Source organism: Pongo pygmaeus, chromosome 4, assembly GCF_028885625.2.
Source record: "Pongo pygmaeus isolate AG05252 chromosome 4, NHGRI_mPonPyg2-v2.0_pri, whole genome shotgun sequence".
In the NCBI taxonomy this organism is placed as follows: Eukaryota; Metazoa; Chordata; class Mammalia; order Primates; family Hominidae; genus Pongo; species Pongo pygmaeus.
In genome coordinates this window covers 136,481,694-136,501,325 of record NC_072377.2, presented here as the reverse complement: position 1 = coordinate 136,501,325, position 19,632 = coordinate 136,481,694, and the positions used below count along the sequence as shown (strand labels likewise).

Sequence of the window (19,632 nt, the reverse complement as noted above, 5' to 3'; positions counted from 1 at the left end):
CCAGATTCTACCTTGATCTGCAGCCTCTCTGGCCTCCTCCCCCACCATTGCCATCTGGAGCTCCATGAATTGCCTACAGTTCCCCAAATGCACCTGTGCCTCCTGCCGGTGCATTTGCATGTGGTGCTGCTTATACAGGGTTGCTGTTCCCTCCTCCTCACTCTGTCCGGCAACCCCCATGCATCCTTCAAAGCCCAGCTTGGCAGCTGATCGATAACACACACGCCCAGTGTTGAGCCTCTTCTGTCCCTGGCATACAGTCTCTCCTTGTACCATATCTGTTGCCCAAGTAACAGCTGGGTCTGATTGGATGTGTCCCAGCTTCTCTTGCAGGTCTTAGGTGGGCTTGGTCCTTGAAAGCACTGGCCAATCAGAACTTTCCACTCCAAAACAGTCGGGAGTTGCCTGTGGTTTTGAGTTTGGCTGTTTGCTTTCTGGTTCTCACAGATGTTTTTTTCCTTAGACCTGCTGTTCCAAGAGGTGGCAGGCTCTGGCCCAGCCCAGGGTAGCTCAAATAGTGCTTGAAGAAGAGGTGGAGCTGTGATACTGGAGAGTGGGTTTGGGCACCCTGGGGAAGGGTGACAGGGTGGAAGGGGAGGAGGCAGGAGAAGGCTGGCTCCTCGCCCTACTCACCAGCACAGAGGGGGTTTGCCACTTTCCCACTCTGCATCCGTGCCACTTTGGACCCAGGAACTTGCTGCCTGCCTCTCCTCCTCCATTGCACATGAACATAATTCAGCCTGTCCTCCCTCCCTAGCCTCCTAGGCCTCTGTGCCTGGGACAGAACCTTCAGCACAGTCCTCTAACTCACATCATTATGTGAATGATGGGTGGCAGCCTTCTTAGCTAACACCACACCCAACTGATCCTTAACTCAGGGACATAGCAGTAGATGATGGGATGGGAGATACCTTGGCAGGTTGTTCCTGAATCCAGCCAATACTCCCCACTGTGTTGTATGAATGAGCCATGGGTATATATGACTATTAACTGAAAACTCTGGACATTCTGTGTATGCTGACCTGCTGTGTGAATGCTGTATGTGTGTGTGGAGTTTGTATGTGGGGACACTGGTATATTCAGCCTTTATGCATGAGCCAACTATGTCGGAGTGTGGCTACATGCAGGTTGAGTGTGTACAGTCCAGGTGTGTGTAGTCCATGTGTACGCGGGCACACAGATGCCACAGTGCTAACTGCATGCACAGGTTGTACATCTGAGCTGTGTACAGCCTTGTGCATGCTGCAGCCCTCTCCTGGCACCTCTACCTGCCTCAGCCAACTTCTCTGGCCGGTGCTTGGCTTGCAGGACTGTGGCGGGGCACGGCGATCTGTGATTGGGTCTGGCCCTCAGCTACTTACCCACTACTATGATGATGCCCGGACCATGTACCAGGTGTTCCGCCGTGGGCTTAGCATCTCAGGTGAGAAGGGTGGGGGGTGTGGAGGGGCTGTGTGGCAGGGGTTGAGTGGGTGCAAGGGTGGGTATGCAAGCATGATACCAGGGCCATGGCAGGTGAGCTATCCCCAGGTTCAGTGGAGAGAAGCTACTCCTGGCCTTCCTCCCACCAGTCAGAGAAGCAGCTGCATTATATGGCTAAAGGGCTGACCTCAGCTTTGTTCCAGCCCTTGGGGCAGCTTGACCTTAGGCCATCACTTGGCCCACACTCTATACTCTTGGGGAGCCTTGAACTGCCAGGCCACTGGCTGGCATGGTTCTGAACCCGAACCTCTGAGATGTCTGGGTGTTCTCAGGGTAAGAGGCAAAGAGAAGCAGCCTACCACCTCCTCCCAGTGGTCCCCAGGTGTCTGTATCCTTTGGGTCTGTGATAAGGATCACCACACAAATTATGGTGGGGACTGGGCGCTGCATCATTCCCCATTTCCAGACCTCCCTGATCCCTGGGGTGATGCCGTACTTATGTGCTTTAGGCCCTCGTGGGCTTCAGAAGATTAGACAGGTAGCTGGGAGTGCAGGAGGGCAGTTCACTTGGCCCATGGACACACTACAGTATGGGATGTCCATCCAGGTTTCTGATGGGCAGATGCAGGTGGCACACCCACTCTGACCCCTCCCTGACACAAGGCTTTCTTATCTGTCTACAGGGAATGGGCCCTGTCTTGGTTTCAGGAAGCCTAAGCAGCCTTACCAGTGGCTGTCCTACCAGGAGGTGAGTGATACAGGGGCCCCACCCTGGCCACCCATACAGATCTGGCACTCAGGGCAGGTAGGGAGGGATGTGGGCACCTGCTGGGTCTCGGAGGGTCATTTATTTCCCTGGCCTGTCTGCCAAACTCCCGGCAACAGCCTCGAAGGGCTTCCAGCATACCCGGGTTGGAAGTCAGGGAGGTCCCTCAGATCTATAAGAATCCTGGCTGGGTGTGGTGGCTCATGCCTGTAATCCCAGCACTTTGGGAGGCCAAGGTGGGTGGATTGCCTGAGCACAGGAGTTCGAGACCAGCCTGGGCAACGCAGTGAAACTCTGTCTGTACTAAAATACAAAAAATTAGCCAGGTGTGGTGGCATGCACCTGTAATCCCAGCTACTTGGGAGGCTAAGACAGGAGAATTGCTTGAACCTGGGAGGCAGAGGTTGCAGTGAGCAGAGATTGTGCCATTGCACTCCAGCCTGGGTGACAGATCAAGACTCCATCTCAAAAAAAAAAAAAAAGAATCCCTCCTGGGGATCTCCTTCCCCTGTTGAAGAGTCCTTGTTTTCCCATCACTTCACCACATCTGTGTGCAGGTGGCCGACAGGGCTGAATTTCTGGGGTCCGGACTTCTCCAGCACAATTGTAAAGCATGCACCGATCAGTTTATTGGTGTTTTTGCACAAAATCGGCCAGAGGTAAGCACCCACCTTGACTGGTTTTAGAGGGATTTGTGGAGTAGGGGTTGGCTACCATGGAATAGTCCTGCTTTCACTGTTTGTAGGGCCCAGGACAAAAGAAAAAACAGAGACCCTTGGGCTATGCCACCACTCCTCTTCCCAGCCTGGCTCTGCCCCTCATCAGCACTGGCCACCCCAGCCACGCTCCATCCACACCCCACCCAGCTCTACAAACAGCTGCCCCGTGAGCCAATGGGGAGGAAAGACCTGAGGAATAGGCTCATGCGGGCCATGGAACTGTCCTTGCGGCAGTTTAGACATGAAATCCAGGAGTTACAGAATTCTCTGGGACAGGCCTGGTCCAGAAGGCTGTGGGTGAGCAGACACAACCCATTAACCTCGTGGATTCCTTGCCACAGGCATAGGGCTTAGAGCAGGGACCCTGGTTACCTGGGCCTAAGGGCAGGACAGCCCTCTAATCTCCCCTCCTTCCCCACCCCCTGCCTTGTGTGTCTCCATAGTGGATCATTGCGGAGCTGGCCTGCTACACATATTCCATGGTGGTGGTCCCGCTCTATGACACCCTGGGCCCTGGGGCTATCCGCTACATCGTCAATACAGGTAAGCCCACTGCCACCACACCCTGCCACTGGCAGCTGGCCCCCAGCCTCCAGCTTCTCAGGTTATGCTGATTGTCTGACACTCGTAAGAGGCACTTTGCTCTCAGAAAATACTAGGGGCTTACACTGTGGCTCCTGCGTTGGCTTCCTGAGTCAAGCTGTCCCTGGTCAGACTTTACCCGAAGGTTCCTTCCACAGGGCTCAGCTGCCAAGAAGGAGCCTCTGCAACAGCCTCCACACAGGGTGCAACCCTCTGAAGTTCATGACAGCTTGGCACAGATGCAGGGGGGTGGTAAATATCTCAGACAGACCTGGGATGATGGGGGCAGAGCCTGGAACAAAGGGGAGCTTGGAATCTGCTTGAGGAGATTCCCTGGCCTTCTGCCCTTGGTTCCGCCCAGGACCCACGGCAAATTCCTCTGTACACGAGGCCTGTCTTATGTATTTATTTACACATAAGCTATGGGCACACAGACCATGGAAGTGCTGCCTGGCACATGCTGCCTGCACTCATGGCCTGGGCCCACATGGCCTGACTCTCCTTGATGGCCCCCTGCAGCGGACATCAGCACCGTGATTGTGGACAAACCTCAGAAGGCGGTGCTTCTGCTAGAGCATGTGGAGAGGAAGGAGACTCCAGGCCTCAAGCTGATCATCCTCATGGACCCATTCGAAGAAGCCCTGAAAGAGAGAGGGCAGAAGTGCGGGGTGGTCATTAAGTCCATGCAGGCCGTGGAGGTGAGGGTCTGCCTCTGGGCTGTTTGCTGGGCTACTGCTGGCTGGTCACCAAGTCAGAACTTCTGGTTATCTGTCCCTCTCATGCCCTGGGGTGGCTGTTTTGGGCCCGCAGGGTATATCAGTGTCCAGACAGGGTAGGCTTTGCAAGGGCTGGTGGTGGGTGGTGGGGTTGGTGCCCACAGGCATCCTCTAGGAGATAGGCTCCATGGCTGGATCAGTTAATCCAGCCTGGCACTAGGTGCTGACTGGTGGACTGTGGTGCCAGCTTACCTCAGAGGTACTCACATAGCCTCTGGAGCTTCCTCATTTCCAGCTAGCCTCAGCCTGTCTGTGTCTGAGGACTATAGACATAGGTCCAGGAGACTGGGAGATGTTCTTGCAAATGTGATCCAGACCCCCAGCGGCCAGCAGAATGGATGTTTCTGTGCCTGGCCTCCCCAGAGACATCAGGTTGGTGGCAGTCTGTGGTCTGCTGGGGTGACACAGGACATCCTGGCCTCCAAGGCCTCAGGCCCTGCCCAGTAGCAGCTGACCCCCCACTGTGCCCTACTGGATCTAGGCCCCAGGCCCTCCTTCTCCTGCCTCGCTGTGTGCTCCCCACTCTACTGGTAATGCCTATGCATTGTACCCCTTCCTGGCACTGGCAGCTGACCTACACTGGCAGCCCCCACCTGCCCCACTAGCACTGACTGCTCATCCAGAAGCCTAGTCCACCCAGCTGCTGCATCCTGAGCATGTGCCCAGCCGTGCCAAGAGCACTTTAAGCCCAACATGCTCACACTTGGATTGCCATCGTACAGGTGGCGTGTGCACTTTGCTTAGCCTCTCCCTGGGGCTCGGGCTCCCTGTCTGTGATGTGTGGGGTGGTCTAGAACCTCTAGTCACCCTCCCTGTCTCCCAGGAGCCTCAGGCTTAGCTGTCTGTCTGAGAAGAGGCCACTGAGGTCGTGTCTGCCATGACCATCTCAGTGGCCTCTTTGGAATCTTAGACTCTGGGATTGGTGCAGGAGTGAGGCCTACTGAGCTGTTTATTCTAATTTTGTGTGTGTGTGTGTGTGTGTGTGTGTGTATGTATGTGCGTGTGTGTGAGAGAGAGACAGAGACAGAGGGACAGAAAGAGAGAGAGAGAGAAAGAACTTTTGAGCATTTAAAAACAGCATTTTCTTCTTTCAGGACTGTGGCCAAGAGAATCACCATGCTCCTGTGGTAAGCGAATCCGCCTGCAGGTCTTTATTGAGTGAGATGGCGTGCAGGGCCTGTCCTCACAGAGTCCCTCACTGTGCACAGAACAGCACCTCTGTGTTAATAAGCAACTCCCGTGTGCAAGCCAGGAAATGTCCACTCGGGTGTCCAGGACTTCTGTAAGGCTGAGGGCCCAGGGAAGGACCTGGAACAGGAGTCAGGTATTTGGGAGGGAGAAAAAAGAGCTGCCAATCCTGGCCACCCTTGGTTCTTCAAGTAACTTCTTTGGGAAGTCTTATTTTCTCACTATGAATATGGCGAACTCGCCAGAAGATGCAGTAGACAGAAGCAGCAACAGAACCAGAAATGGACTCTTGTGCCAAATGGCCTTGTGGCATCTGCTGTCTTTGTTCGTCTTTGCTTTGTGAACTGTTCTGTGCGTCATCCCCATGTGATACTTCCTGGGGTTGAGCCACAGTGAGGACAGCTGCCCCCGGGATGGGCCATGTGGGGGTTTTCAACTTTCTAAAAGGCATATGGCCTCCAGGCCTCCCTCCAGCTCAGTCCTTCCCTCTCCCTTTACACAGGCCTGAGCAGGTCACCCCTGTTTTCCCAGGGCACTGCATGGGTAGCTCCTGGTGTTTGCCCATCTCCCACACATCAGGGCTCAGTCTTAGAGAACCACTCTCCCATCCTTCAGCACCCTTTCTCTCTTCTGCCTCTGTGCCTGTGCCCAGGCTGGTTCTTCTCCCCAAAACACCCACCCACACTTCATCTGGAGAAATCTTGCTTGCCCTTCCATCTCAACTCAACTGTTACCTCCTCTAGGAAGCCATCCTCTACATGCAAGCAGACTTGATGGGCTCCTTCTGGTGACCCCAGACTATGTGCCCAGTGCCAGGGCAAGGGCTGATGCAGAGCAGCCTTGGTGACACAGTGGGCAGCTCAGTGCCCAAGCCACACGTGCTCCCAAGCTTAACCCCAGATACTTGGGAGAACATGGGAAGGAGGGAGGGAACTGGGTCACATCCACTAGAAACGTCAGAGCTTTGATAGAGACCGAGATGTGGCCATTGCAGCCCAATCCCACCTAGGATAATTCAGCCTAGGCTCAAGTAGGGGAGGCAGTGGGACCAGATGTGAGGTTGGTGGGACAGATTAGTGTTCACACTCCAGTTAGGTTTCCTCAGCTTCTTTTTCTTTTTCCTGAGCGCTCACCTGCCCACCTTTCTGAGTGCAGAACACAGGAGCATGCAGGCGTGCCCAACACGTGCTCCCACCCACATACAGCATACATATGGGCCTGGCTGGTTGGGGAGCCCAGGCATCTTGGGCCCTGGCTGGCCACACTGGGTCTCCCTAACACACTCCTCTTCTCACCCCTGCAGCCCCCGCAGCCTGATGACCTCTCCATTGTGTGTTTCACAAGCGGCACGACAGGTAAGCAGAGGCACGCAGATCCCCAGCCATGGCTACCTGCACCCTTCCCTGGTGGCCTAGTAGGTGACAGCTGGAGTCTTTGATACCCTGTTTGAAATGGGCTGAGCTTTGTCTGGTGCCTGGCTCCAGACACTGGGTCCCTCCTGCACCTCCCAGTGCCCAGAATAAGAGTGGCCAGATACAGATGGACAGTGTGCATTGGGAGGTCCAGTGTGAGGGCTTGGCACCTCCCAGAGCTGAGTCAGCAGAGTCATGGGCAGCTGGATCATGTGCTGAGGGAAGATCCTTTCTCACTGGCATCATTTCTCTCTGGTAAACAGCTCTCACTCCCCTGCTTTCTGCCTCTGCCTGACCTTTGTGTTGGGGACTGGGGAAAGAGTGTGAGGTTTGGCGTCTGAGCACCTTGGTTTGAGTCCTACCTCCACTGCTTGCTGGGGGACTGTGAGCCAGTCATTTAACTTCTCTGCCACCAGTGTCCCCAATTTCTCATCTGCTATGAGGGTGGCTAAAGGTGTCAAGTGGGAGATGGGATAGTGTGTGAAAGGGCAATGCAGATGCTCTGCGGGCTGGGGCTGGTGTGCCATGAGCAAGGCTGTCAGGCAAAGCACACAAGCAGAAATGACGCCCTCTGTGCTTGGAGCTGACAGAGGAGCACACACATCAACAGTGGCAGGAATAATCAAGGAAGGTTTCCTGGGGGAGGCAGAAAGCGCAAGAGGACATAGCACAGGCACAACCCTCTGCATTTCTATAGCATGCTGTCCACCCTCTCTCTGCACCACTGGGGCCTCAGCACAGCCTGTGAGGTGAGCAGGATTGTCACCAAGCCTGCTTGCTCCAAAGGGACACCAGCAGCAAGTAGAAGCACCAGGACCTGTGCCCTGCTCTCATAATTCCCAGGCCAGAGCCTTTCCCAGTGCTACCTTTCCATCTCATCTGATGACGTGGATGTCACTTGCCTTGCCCTGAATGGGCAGGAAGTCTCCAGCCTTCTTTTTCCAAACTGAGGATTGGCCCATCTTGATGACAGCTCTCAGTAGGCAGTGAACTGGGTTCTGCATGCCTTCTGCAGATGCAGCCTCTAAGGCATTTGACAGACCTGTGACCAGACCTACAACCAGGATTATTCATGTTAGTGGATCACGATAAACATGCTTTATCGAATATAGATAGATTTTTACTATTAACTCACATGGGTTCAAGGATTTCCATCATATTCTACTAAACTCTGTCAGAAAAATAACAACACAGCCCTTCCTCTCTAGGAGCTGACATCCAGAGCCAACCCAGGATTCAAAAATGCCCTTCAGGTTTATGTTGCTTTTTAAAGAGCACTTTCCGATGTCTTTTTGTCTTGAGTTTTACAATGTGAATTTTTGGTGACATGGTTTTGGGGAGCAGGTCACTGCTATGGCCTTATCTTTGGACCTGCCTTCAAAGTGTGCCTTCAGCCTTTTAACAGGTGACTTGGTCACAGACATTGCCCTTGGATCTGGAGAAAAACTTCATGATGCAGAAATGTGCTATTGCCTGGCTGGGGAGGGCAGACATCATGTCCAGTGCTTTTCCAGACTGTAGGAAGCTGAGCCATCCTACTCAAGCTCTGTGTGGTGGAAGCAGAATGTATGGGGCTTGGAACATAGGCTGTGATTTACTTTCCCAGACCTCCCACTCCAAAGCTATGGCTGGTGCCTGGGCAGAGCTGGGGGAGTGAGCAGGGCTCTGGCCTGATATCACCCCGCCTGGCTTGTGCACTTGGATTTCCTTGGCTTTAGGCTAAGCCCGTGCTGTGCCTCTTGTACTCATCCTCTTGTCGGGTACATCAGCCTTGTGTGTCCTCAGCGTCACAGCCCAGATACAGCTTCCCTTAAATGTAAGCTAAATGTCCTGGCTCCCAGCCTCATCAAGGGCCACATTGTTCTTTTCATGGGGAAAAATGGAAAATATGATCTGAACCTGACATTTGGCCCATGATTCTGGTGGAATCATTCCAGGAAGATTTCATTCTTGGCATGGGGTGGAAAAAATCTGTGGAGATTCCTAGAATAAGTCAGTACTTTGAAGTCCCTATTCAGGCCAAGAAGGCCTGGGAGGTGGTGAGAGCTTGTGGTCTGTCTGTACCCAGTGATGGCTGAGGGGTGGGCATGTGGTTTGCTGTTCATTTCCAAATAACTGTTAGCTGGACTGGAATCTGAACCCATTCCCACCTCTGAAAAAAAGATAATATGTGGATGTAACACAGCCCAGTTTGGGAAATTGGGTCCCTTGAATGATAGTTAGGATGTTTTATCCTTGTGAGTTCATATACCTTGTCTTCCTAGCAAAGAAAATACAGTGCTTTTAAAAAACATAACTTCCAGTCTATGTGTCTTTAGCACTCTTTTTCTAATTCATCTATATTCATTCATTCAGCTAATTTTTGTGAGTACCCACTATGCATCAGACCTAGCATTAGGTGCTGAGGGCATAGGGATGGAGAAGACATAGGTCTGCACCCATGAGCTCCCAGCTTGTGTCATCAGGCAGTTACAATATGATGCAGTCACTGCCTTGAGGTCTGCATCCCTGGTGCATGGGTTACCCAGCCACCGAGAGATCAGTACAGCAGGACAGAAAGGATTCCCAGAGGAAGTCACTCTAAACAGAGTCCTGAAGGATCAGTAGCTGCAGAAGCCAGGGAAGGGCATTCCCTGCAGGAGAAAGAGCATGTGCGGAGGCCTGATGGTAGCACAGAACATGCTGCTTTGCGGGAGTTTTGAGAGGAAAAGAGAGGGCCCAAGGCAGGGCTTGAGGGCACGAGCACGAGGGAGATGATGGGACAGGAGTTCCCAATAGAGGTCAGGCAGGAGGGGCTGGAGAGACTAGAGGAGAACAGGATCTGTCAGCATCGTCTGTGGTTAAGTTGTAACTGGAGGATGTCACCATGAAATGACCTGCTGGTGCTCTTGACAAAGGCTGGTCCTCCCAGCACTTTGGGAGGCCGAGGTGGGCGGATCACAAGGTCAGGAGATCGAGCCCATCCTGGCTAACATGGTGAAACCCCATCTGTACTAAAAATACGAACAATTAGCTGAGTGTGGTGGCGCGCGCCTGTAGTCCCAGCTACTTGGGAGCAGAGGAAGGAGAATCGCTTGAACCCGGGAGGCGGAGGTTGCAGTGAGCTGAAATTATGCCACTTCACTCCAGTCTGGGCAACAGAGCAAGACTCCATCACAAAAACAAAACAAAACAAAAGGCTTGTCCTGGGGCATGGGGTGGAGGAGCTGGTTGCTGTGGACTGAGAAGCGAATGGGAAGTAAAGATATTCATTCAGTACAAGCATGTGTACACTTCTTTCAAGAAGCTTGGCCATGCCACCAAAAGGCATGCTCCATCATGTTCACAGCAACACTGTAATAGTCAAAATCTGGAAATAATTCAAATGCTTATTTGCTTACAGTAGAACATTATGCCACAATGTTGAGCAAAAGAAACCAGGCACAAAAGATTGTATGATTTCTTTCATATGAAATTATAAAACATGATAAATTACCCTGTGGTTTTACAAATCAGGATAGGGGGTATCTTCTGGGATAATGGCACCCTGGAAGGGTGATAAGGGAGCCTCTGGGATGCTGGTGATGTTCTATGTCTTGATCTGGGTGCTGGTTGTACAGCCAAGTTCACTTTGGAAAACTCCATTGAGCTTTACACTTATTTGGGCACTTTTCCATGTGTGTGTTATACTTGAGGAGAAGTTGTGGGGGGTTTTTTTGTGTTTTTTTTAATAGTTGACTATGAAGGTATGGCAGAGAGCAAAATTGGCAGCTGGTGGAGCCAAGGGCTTTGGGGGAGGTTTGTTGCTCTTCTGGAGTTCCTGAAAGTGTTTCTTATGGCTGAGAAGGGGCCACTGGAGACAGAGAAAAGGAAGAGGATGCTCAAGCACCAAAGCCCCCGAAGCTTTGGTGTGGGCTGGGGAGAGAGGAGGCCTCCAAGTACCAGGGAGGAGATGGCCCTGCTAGGAAGGAAGGGGTAAGAGCAGAGTCTGGGAGGCCAGGAAGATGCGGGGAGTCTTCTGACGGCTTCTGCCTCCTTTGTGGAGTGGGAGTCAGAGTCCTGGCTGAGGATGAGAGGAGTCTAAAGGGGCCATTTGTTGACAGTTTCTGGGAAGAGAGCCCCTCTGGGACAGAGGCTATGAGCCTCGGGATCCGCGCTGTGGAGGGAGCAGGAAGGTTGGCAGCTGGATTGGCTTGGTGGGGTTTTCAGAATGGGATCCTTGGGGAGGCCCAAGAGCTGAAGCACTTGACAGGAGAGTTACTGAAGGGAGGGACACAGGAGTCAGCGTGGGAGGGAGGGAGGGACAAGAAAGAAGATAGGAGGGGAAGGGCCACAGGTCTGGAGTCATATGAAAGCGTCTCAAAGCATGAGGGATCAATTCTAAGCACTGGCTGTGGGGCCGGGAGGCTGAGGGGGTGGAGGCCATTCAAATTGGGGCATCCCTTCTGTTCTGAGGATGCCCATGAAAGCCCAGGCATATACAGTCATTTAGCTGAGCATGTAAGTGCCCATCAGCCCCAGAACTGTGGCTACTCAGAGGTGGGCTTTCTGGGGAAAATGTTCACCATGACCTATTCGTTTTGTGCTATTTGGTTCAAGACCTGAATGAATGTAGATATAAAATTAAATCTCAGCACTCCTGCTGTACAGCTTTAGGATTACTTAACCTCTCTTAAGCTTGTTTTCTTGGGTATTAGATGAATACATTTAACTTACTGCATAGGGCTGTTTCAAGAAATAACTGAGTTACCATGTATGAAGTGCCCAGCACAGTGCTAACATTAGTGGGTGTTGAGTACTTGGCTACTATTATAGTTATTATTTCTATTCTTACTAGCCCTCAAGTCTGATTTTTTAGATTGGTGGATATGGGATTGATAAAAGTAAGACTCAGACCTAAAGATTTGAGAGCCTTTAGCAGGAAGAGGAACACTCTACCTGCATTATGAAACTTCCAGAGAATGTCAGTCACCAGTAACTATTATAACCCACCTTTAACTATTTAAAAGCAGAAACAAGCAGCCAGAATCCCCCAGCTGGGTGGCCCAGAACTGTCCCCAAACCCACTTCCACCCCTGCAGGAGAAACCTTGAGCTTAACTCCATCCGCAGCTGTTGTCACTTGGAGCCAACATCCAACCAGGGCAGATCGTCACCCAGCAAAATGCCTTTCTACATAATAGCCACCATGGGAGGCCTGCCCAGGAACACTGACCAAAGCCAAAATGTCATTGGCAGAATGTAACACTTGGAGAGTTTTTCTTCAGTGGCTAGAGAGAAAATTAAATACAAGAATGGTCAGCTTATGAGTGGATGATGGGTAATAGACAGTGGGTCTCATACTTCTGAGACATTGGCGGCCTGGGTAGCCAGCATCTCTTACTGACATTGCACCAGAAAAGGAGAAAACCAGGGAAAATTCTGCAATATGATTCTGTAACCTTTCAGTCTCCCCCCACAATATGTTGCCAACATTCACTTCTTCTTCATCCTTTGGGACCACATGTAGAGACAACTTAAAGAAATAATTTGGGCATGTCTGGGAATGTTTTAAAATTCCATATGCCATTAGACATGTATAAATTGGCATTCATATCCACAAGAAAACTAAAGGACATGAACTTTTCTCATCATGTTGGAGAAGAAAAGGGCTTATCTAACCAAGTGGAATTGAATAACTACTGCTGTTGTATGTGTTTTGGCTTGAACTGAATGGAGGCTTTAGAATTATTTTTTATCAATGAAGACAGTTTTCCCTTGAGATTCTTACACCAGTCACCCTGAGTTCTCTCAAGCATGAACAAGTCAGCCAACTTCGCAAATCCAAAGCTCTGTAACACGGGACTCTATTTCATGACACTTCTGATTTCATACCTAGTGTTTGGGAGATATTCCTTAGAAACTTCCAGATCCTAAGAGTCAGTGGGAAGAAATTGCTAGGTGACACTTGGAATACTCTGTGGGCCCAGGTACTCTGTGGGATTTGTGTATGAGACAACTTGGATATTTCTTAATCTGAGCCTGGGTTTGAGGAAAGATGTTAGGATGAAAGAAGGATAGGCAGAGATAAAATTAGACCCCATGGCACTTTTTCTTTTCAAAAGGAAGATATTTTGACAGATATTTATTAGAGAAATGTAACTTTTTAAATCATGTCATAATCTTCTGTGTCCCCAGAATCACCTCTGTGATTTGCAATATGGGTGGAAGTGCCAGAGTGCAGGTTAAAACCCCATCCACCATACATTCAGTCAAACAGATGTGTCTTGTCTCTTGAATTCAAAGATTGGGCCATGCCTGATGCTCTTATCTCTGACAAATGGGTCACCAGTAAGTTGAACAAGTAGGCCTCCTGGGCTATAATTATGAGAGCAACTTTATTTTTATCTTCATTCGTGCCTTTAAATTTGTGCCGCGGGGGTAGTTCTTTTTCTGCTCCTGGGCAAAAACTCAGGCATCTTGTGCCTTTTCTGGTCACTCTCAGTTAATTAAAAAGTCCTATGGACCTTGCAAGTCACAAACACAGTCTTAATTCAGAATTACAAGTGTCAGTCCAAAATAGGAATCAGTACACTTCACTGAGACTCCTTCCTCTCCTGAGCGAGGGCTGGCTGCAGGCTTGGTAAGGAGGGCATGGTCCTCCTCTCCTCTGTTCCTCTCTGATGTTTTTCCTTCTCCCCCAGCTTGCTAACAGAGGTTTCTGCCCTCTCCTACCAGGTCTGAAGTGGGGTAGGAGAATAAATAAGTGGACTATGAAAGTTGAAAGATGGTTTTGGGCAAACGTCTAAAACTCCCTCTGCTTGATGGCTGCCTTCATGAGCACTCTTGATTTAGGTGGTGCCCTTCCTTGGGTTGCCTGCTGCCTGCTCCACTTCAGCTTCTGCCTCTGGTGTACTCTTGATTGTCTCCCCTCATGGGCGATGGTCCTTTTGCCCTGGCAAACTGGTCTCGTGGATAAGATTTCTTGCACCCTACCATTCCCACCACTGCTCTCTGAGACTGATGTTCTTTTCTGTAGACTCCATATCCAGACTCCCTGGGATTAATTTGGTTTTTTTTAGTTTTACAACCACAGTCTTCTTCATCTTTCTCACTGGGCCCCCCAGCTGCAGGGAGCACAATCAGGCACTTCAAGTGATCCCATTAGGGGCTGAGTTAGCTCGGGTGTTAGGTTGAGATTGGGAGAGAGGACCCTTCATTCCTCCCCTTTTGATGGGCTATGACTCAGTGTAGCTGTCTCCAAAGATAAAAAAAAATTCTCTCTCTCTCTCTCTCTTTCTCTCCCCACCCCCTCATTGAGGCAAATTTCACATAGCATAAAATCAACTCCATTTTAAAGTGAGCAATTCAGGGGCATTGAGTACAACACTCTCTTAGTCTCTACTCAGCCCTTTTATTGCCTCATTCAGCGTGAGGGTTGCAAAGTTAACATGTTGGCTTATTTGATGTTTCCTGGGTAAATTCTGCATGTAGTCTGGCCCCTCACTTTTGTGTTTTACAGCTATTGTATCTGCTGCCTCAGTGGAAGCATCTGATTTAACATCTTTGGCTGCCTCAGTGGAAACTAATTTAACATCTTTCATACCTAGATTCTATCTTTAGATCTTATAGAAGCCTGTGAGGTGGGCATTACTGTCCCTATCTTACAGGTAAGGAAACAGAGAGGAACAACGACTTGCCAGTGTTATGCTGGTAGTGAGTGGCAAGGCTAGCATTTGAGCCTTGTCAGATCTGTCCAGCAGGAACTTTGGGATTGTATCTACCCTGACAGGATATGGTGGCCAAGTTGGCCTCCCTTCCCAGCCTGCTGTGCCTGGGATCCCTAGCCACCTCTACCCTCTGAGTCATCCTAGCAGCCCCTGACTTCCTCAAGGGCCCAGAGAACTAGGCCTCACGAGCAGTAGTGAAAGGTCATATCAAAACAAAGCAAGAATATTTGTGTCCCATTTCTGCCAAGGAGCAGGCAGGAAGGGCTGCCCAGCCCTCTTGGATCTGCAGCCTGGCCTGAGCCTGGGGCCTTTCCAGGTGCCAAATGCAGCAGGGAAGTCCTCTGCGATCAGAGTTGGCTGCTGGACTCAGGAGACCAGCCCCACTCAGGCCCAGGGAGTAGTACAGAGCCCTTGCTGTACATAAGGGTACTGGGGGCTAAGAGCCTCTGCTCCTGAAGGAAGATGGGAGAGGATAAGGCACAGACCACAAGCAGTTGACCCTTCAGGCCTTGAGGCACCCCTCCTGTGCAGCCATGTCACCTGCCTCCTGATCCCATGCTGCTGGGAGCCTAGTGGTAGGCTATGTCTGTAGGATAGAGGTCCCTGAAGCAGCATTCATCTGCCTGTAAGTCTAAAGGTGGCTGAAGACAAAGGCCAGAGGCTTGGGTGGACAGCCTGGGTGTCTGGGACTGCCAACTTGGGCACTGCTCTCAAGAAGTGGCCCTTGAGTTTCTAACTAATTTGACTTCTTGCTTTCTTTTTATAGGGAACCCAAAAGGTGCGATGCTCACCCATGGGAACGTGGTGGCTGATTTCTCAGGCTTTCTGAAAGTGACAGAGGTGAATAAAGTAGAATTACTGTTGCAGGTGTCTCTTGAGGACAACCTCAAGCCTCAGAGGATTTTTTTTATTTGTTTGTTTTCTTTTTATTTTATTTTTTTCCTGATATAATCTGGGCTGCCACTCACAGGCAGGAGTTTCTGTTCTTGTTAGAGCAACCCCACTTTTACCATCACTTTTCACTCCAAATACTGAAATGATCCATACGTGACAAATCTTCAGTTGATTTCTGGGAGTACTAAGATCCCAGAAAGAAAAGCATGCAAACCTATTTTTCCTTTCTAACTTCAAATAACTTTGAAAATTGATATACCTATGGTTTTGTGTGTACCTTTATTTAGAAAGTAATCCTTAATAACTTGTTTTTCAAAGGTCAGGGTTTAATTCAGTCATTTTGTGTTTAAGGACTACTAGAGTCTGAGAAACAACGGCAACTGCTAATTTATAAGGCTGTACTTAAAGGTAAATCTAAAATCAAAAAAGCTTTGATGTCTTGGCCTGACCAAAGCATGTTAGCATTTTATAACTGGCTAACAAAGGAGGACTTTTCCCACAAGTGGTGAGTATGTCCTGCAGTTTCCTTCAGCATAAAGGAGTGTATCTTTTCAAAAAAGTTTGCCTTTTTCTCACTGTGGAGAAAGTCCCTCTCCACGTTCATGGTAGATGACATTATGGAGTGTGTGCCCCAAACACTTAGTAGAAAACTGTGAGAGACAGTTTATTTTAGTAGAAAACTGTGAGAGACAGTTGGTGGCTGAGCCCAGGTCAGAAGCCAAGGTTTGCCCAAGCTGGCCCAAAAGCCAGCACAGGAGAATGAAGGCCTCTGCAAAGGGGTGGAGAGCAGGGAAGTCCAGCAGAGGAGAGCACCTGGAGGTACAGCCCACCCGGATCCCAAGCCTTGTGCAGGGCTCCCCTGGCTGGAGTAGCCCCTGTCCCTAGGGTCAGTCCCATCTGTGAGATGTGTCCTGGGCCCTCCCTTTGCTGGCGGGGCACAGCAGGGCTCCCTGTCAGCATTCCCCTTTAAGGCCCTGGTTCCAGGGATGGCTTGTGAGGCCAGGCTCAGCCAGTGTTTGGGGTTTGGCCTTGTCTCCTCCTCTGGCTGGGGCTTGTACCCCAGCCACAGTTGCATAGACTTAGGAGTCTCTGGGCCCCTTTCTCTGCAAGGACTAGAAAGTGCTGACTAGTCAAGACCTTCTGAATCCCTGCCCAGGTAGCCCAGGGATCCTGGAGAAATGGGGTGTGGGGCAGGTCCTGCAGGTGTGGGGAGGAAGGGGAGAGAGCCGGGCTAGCGCCGACTGACTGCAAGTGAGGGGCAGGCCCTCAGAGAGGAGACTTCCCTGCGGAGCCCACTCTGCTGGTTTCTGTGTGCTTCATTTGGCTCTTTGCTTCTGCAGATAACCTAGACCCACTGACGCTGCGACCTAACACTCCGCTTCCTATGCTGCCCTGTCTCTCTGTCTCTTCTTTCTGCTCCTTTCCCCTCCCTCTCTCTCTCCCTCTCTCTCTCATTTCTTCTCTCTTTCATTTCACCTCTCTCTCTGTCCTCACCACTCCCATTCCCCTCCCCCTCTTCCTGTTTGCCCTCCAGGACCATTTTCTCTTTATTGTTTTATGATTCTCTTGTCGTCTTCCTGTCAGTGTTTCTTTCCTTTCTGTCTCCCATGCCCGTCGCCTGCAGAAAGTGATCTTTCCGAGACAGGACGATGTGCTCATCTCCTTCCTGCCTCTGGCTCACATGTTTGAGAGAGTAATCCAGGTAAGACGCCCACCTGACTGACCGGGCCTTGCCTGGGCTCCTTCTTTTTTCTTACAGAGTCAGTGGGCTCCCACTTGTGCGGATGTGCACATTTCCTATTTGCCTTTAGCACACATGTTTGAGCGAATGGTGCAGGTAAGGCCCTGGCATCAGGGAGGCACACTCTGTGCCTAGAACCCATAACCCTAGCGGGTGTCACTTGTCACTGGTGGCATGAAGTAGGACCAAACTGCCCTGTCCTCAGAAGGTACCATAGGGGTCAGAGGGCTCAGAGGACTTTAGCCACCCCACTTGTCCCTCCTGGGAGCATTGTTCCAGGGAAGCCCCCAGGCCTGCCCTGTCTTACCCATGGACACACTCAGCTGAGAGAGACCCCAGCTGATAGCATCTTCTCAGAGAGCATTGCAGCTTTGCAGAAGTGCTTTACCTTTCAAGCTCTGTGCAGTGCAGCTCCATTTATGACCAAAACACTTATGTTCCATAACTTTTACAATTCACAAACTCCTAAAAGAGAAAACAAAAGAGTAAAGTTGGGGAATGAAACTGGCATGGCTCCTCAGGCTGCAGATGGGGACTGGCCTGAGGCTTGGCCTGAGGCTGGCCCTGAGACAGGCCTTGTGGAAATACAGAGGGAGTGGGAGGAGGAATCCATATGTGATTATGGAGACAAGGAATTCCCCATATATGTGTCACTCAAGGGACCAGCGTATGAAAAAACTGTGTCTTCTAGGCCTTTCTCATTTTGCCTTGGGGGAGGTCTTATGTAATTGTGCAGGTAAGGCTCTGGCATCTGGAGAGCATGCTTTCTAGCTTTCCAGACCTGGATTCAATGCCAGCAATTACTGTAAATTAGTTTTGTGACCCTGGGCAAGTCATGTAACCTCTTTGAGCTTTGTGTTCCTCACCTGTAGAAATGCCACTTCCCTTAGAGGGTTGCTATGAGCATTAAAGAAAGGAGCATATATAAGGCCCCTGGTGTACTCCTAGTCCCATTAGGAACCAGCCAGGGGCTCCCCCTTGGCCTCCCACTAAACAGCACCCACAGCCAACTTCGGCAGCATCTTCAGTACTCATGGGGCCTACACACCTTCACCTTCCCAGAATTCCCTGGGGAAATCCAATGACTCTAAGACTTGGAGCAGACCCATTAGTAGGCTGTAGTACATCTCAAAGGCCTGAGTCCCCAGGGAGGCCCATGTCCAGGGTTTGGGAGTAGGTGAGGGGGCACACGCCAGTGAGAATGGCTGCTTTGGCATCTCCCAGAGGCTCAGGATTCCACTCCATCTTCTGCTTCATCTCCCTGTGCCTGAGTGGGACTTAGTTGGAAGGTGAGGGGGTGGGGGTCACCTCAGATGGCATTCATCAGATGGCAGCAGCCAGAGGTGGATCAGGGGGTCATGGGTGCCCTCCATGTAGGGCAGCACTTTGGACCGCTTTGGACTATAGCCAGTAGTGACCACCCTAAGGGACTCCTCCCTTCCTGTCCTGTCTTTCCAGTCTGTCGTCTATTGCCACGGAGGGCGTGTTGGCTTCTTCCAGGGAGACATCCGTCTCCTCTCAGATGACATGAAGGCTCTATGCCCCACCATCTTCCCTGTGGTCCCACGACTGCTGAACCGGATGTATGACAAGGTGAGTTCTGCAGGGAGTCTTCAGCCAGGCTGAGGGGCTGCATATTTGCTTGTTTGGACAGGGTCTGGAGCCCCAGGCAGGCTTTCAATGCCTCCACCGCCAAGTCCTGGAACTTGGCTCCTCTTTTGTAGTTCCTGACTCTTTCTCATTCTTCCTTCTCCCATTTTCTTCCTATTCTCCAAAAACCCCTGTGGGAGAGATTTTTTTCAGGAACTTCCATCTTCACAGCATGCCTGGACCCTGGCAGTGTTAACCTTCAGCTCAATGTCACACACTCAGTGACCTCCTGCAGGGGCAAAATGGAACATGGCTTCTCTGCTGGCCAGTCTGGGCCTTATTCCTGGGGGATATATCTAGAAGTGAGACATTCAGGCTCTGACAGCTGCTCCAACTTGTGTTCCTCAGATCTTCAGCCAGGCAAACACACCGTTAAAGCGCTGGCTCCTGGAGTTTGCTGCAAAGCGTAAGCAAGCCGAGGTTCGGAGTGGAATCATCAGGAATGATAGTATCTGGGATGAACTCTTCTTTAATAAGATTCAGGTAAGAAAATTAACAAGTGATTATAGAGTGACACCTAAGTATCCAACGGGTGACCTTACAGGAGAACTGGAGAAGTTCATCCCAGTGCCCTGTAATCATGTGAAATAATAACTCATTTGCTCATGAAATCAAAGCTTAAGCTATGATTGAAATTTTAAACTTAGACATTTTTGATTTTTGGAGATACGTTACATTTGAGATGAGCAAGAAGAAAACCTACTATGGATAGTAGGTCCCTTGATCTCCACAGGCAACAGTGTGGCTTTGCCCTTGGGTAGTCAGGTCAGTGCTCCACTGAGAAGCTCCTGGGCC

At 50.7% G+C, this 19,632-nt stretch overlaps 1 protein-coding gene across 9 annotated transcripts in view; it reads left to right on the top strand.

Annotated features, from left to right (window-relative positions):
• Positions 1-19,632, top strand: part of ACSL6 (acyl-CoA synthetase long chain family member 6) — a 65,105-nt gene that overhangs the window by 19,588 nt on the left and 25,885 nt on the right. For 5 of the 9 annotated variants that reach the window (XM_054488172.1, XM_054488165.1, XM_054488170.2 and 2 more), the window contains exons 3-13: positions 1,309-1,423; positions 2,106-2,170; positions 2,746-2,847; positions 3,351-3,450; positions 4,009-4,187; positions 5,360-5,392; positions 6,757-6,808; positions 15,319-15,392; positions 17,071-17,148; positions 18,646-18,780; positions 19,186-19,320. In XM_054488172.1, coding sequence (XP_054344147.1) covers positions 1,309-1,423; positions 2,106-2,170; positions 2,746-2,847; positions 3,351-3,450; positions 4,009-4,187; positions 5,360-5,392; positions 6,757-6,808; positions 15,319-15,392; positions 17,071-17,148; positions 18,646-18,780; positions 19,186-19,320 — 1,068 coding nt within the window. Of the gene's footprint in view, positions 1-1,308; positions 1,424-2,105; positions 2,171-2,745; positions 2,848-3,350; positions 3,451-4,008; positions 4,188-5,359; positions 5,393-6,756; positions 6,809-15,318; positions 15,393-17,070; positions 17,149-17,205; positions 17,284-18,645; positions 18,781-19,185; positions 19,321-19,632 lie in introns of all 9 variants that reach the window. The other 4 variants (XM_054488166.2, XM_054488171.2, XM_054488164.2 and 1 more) reach the window with 2 other exon arrangements.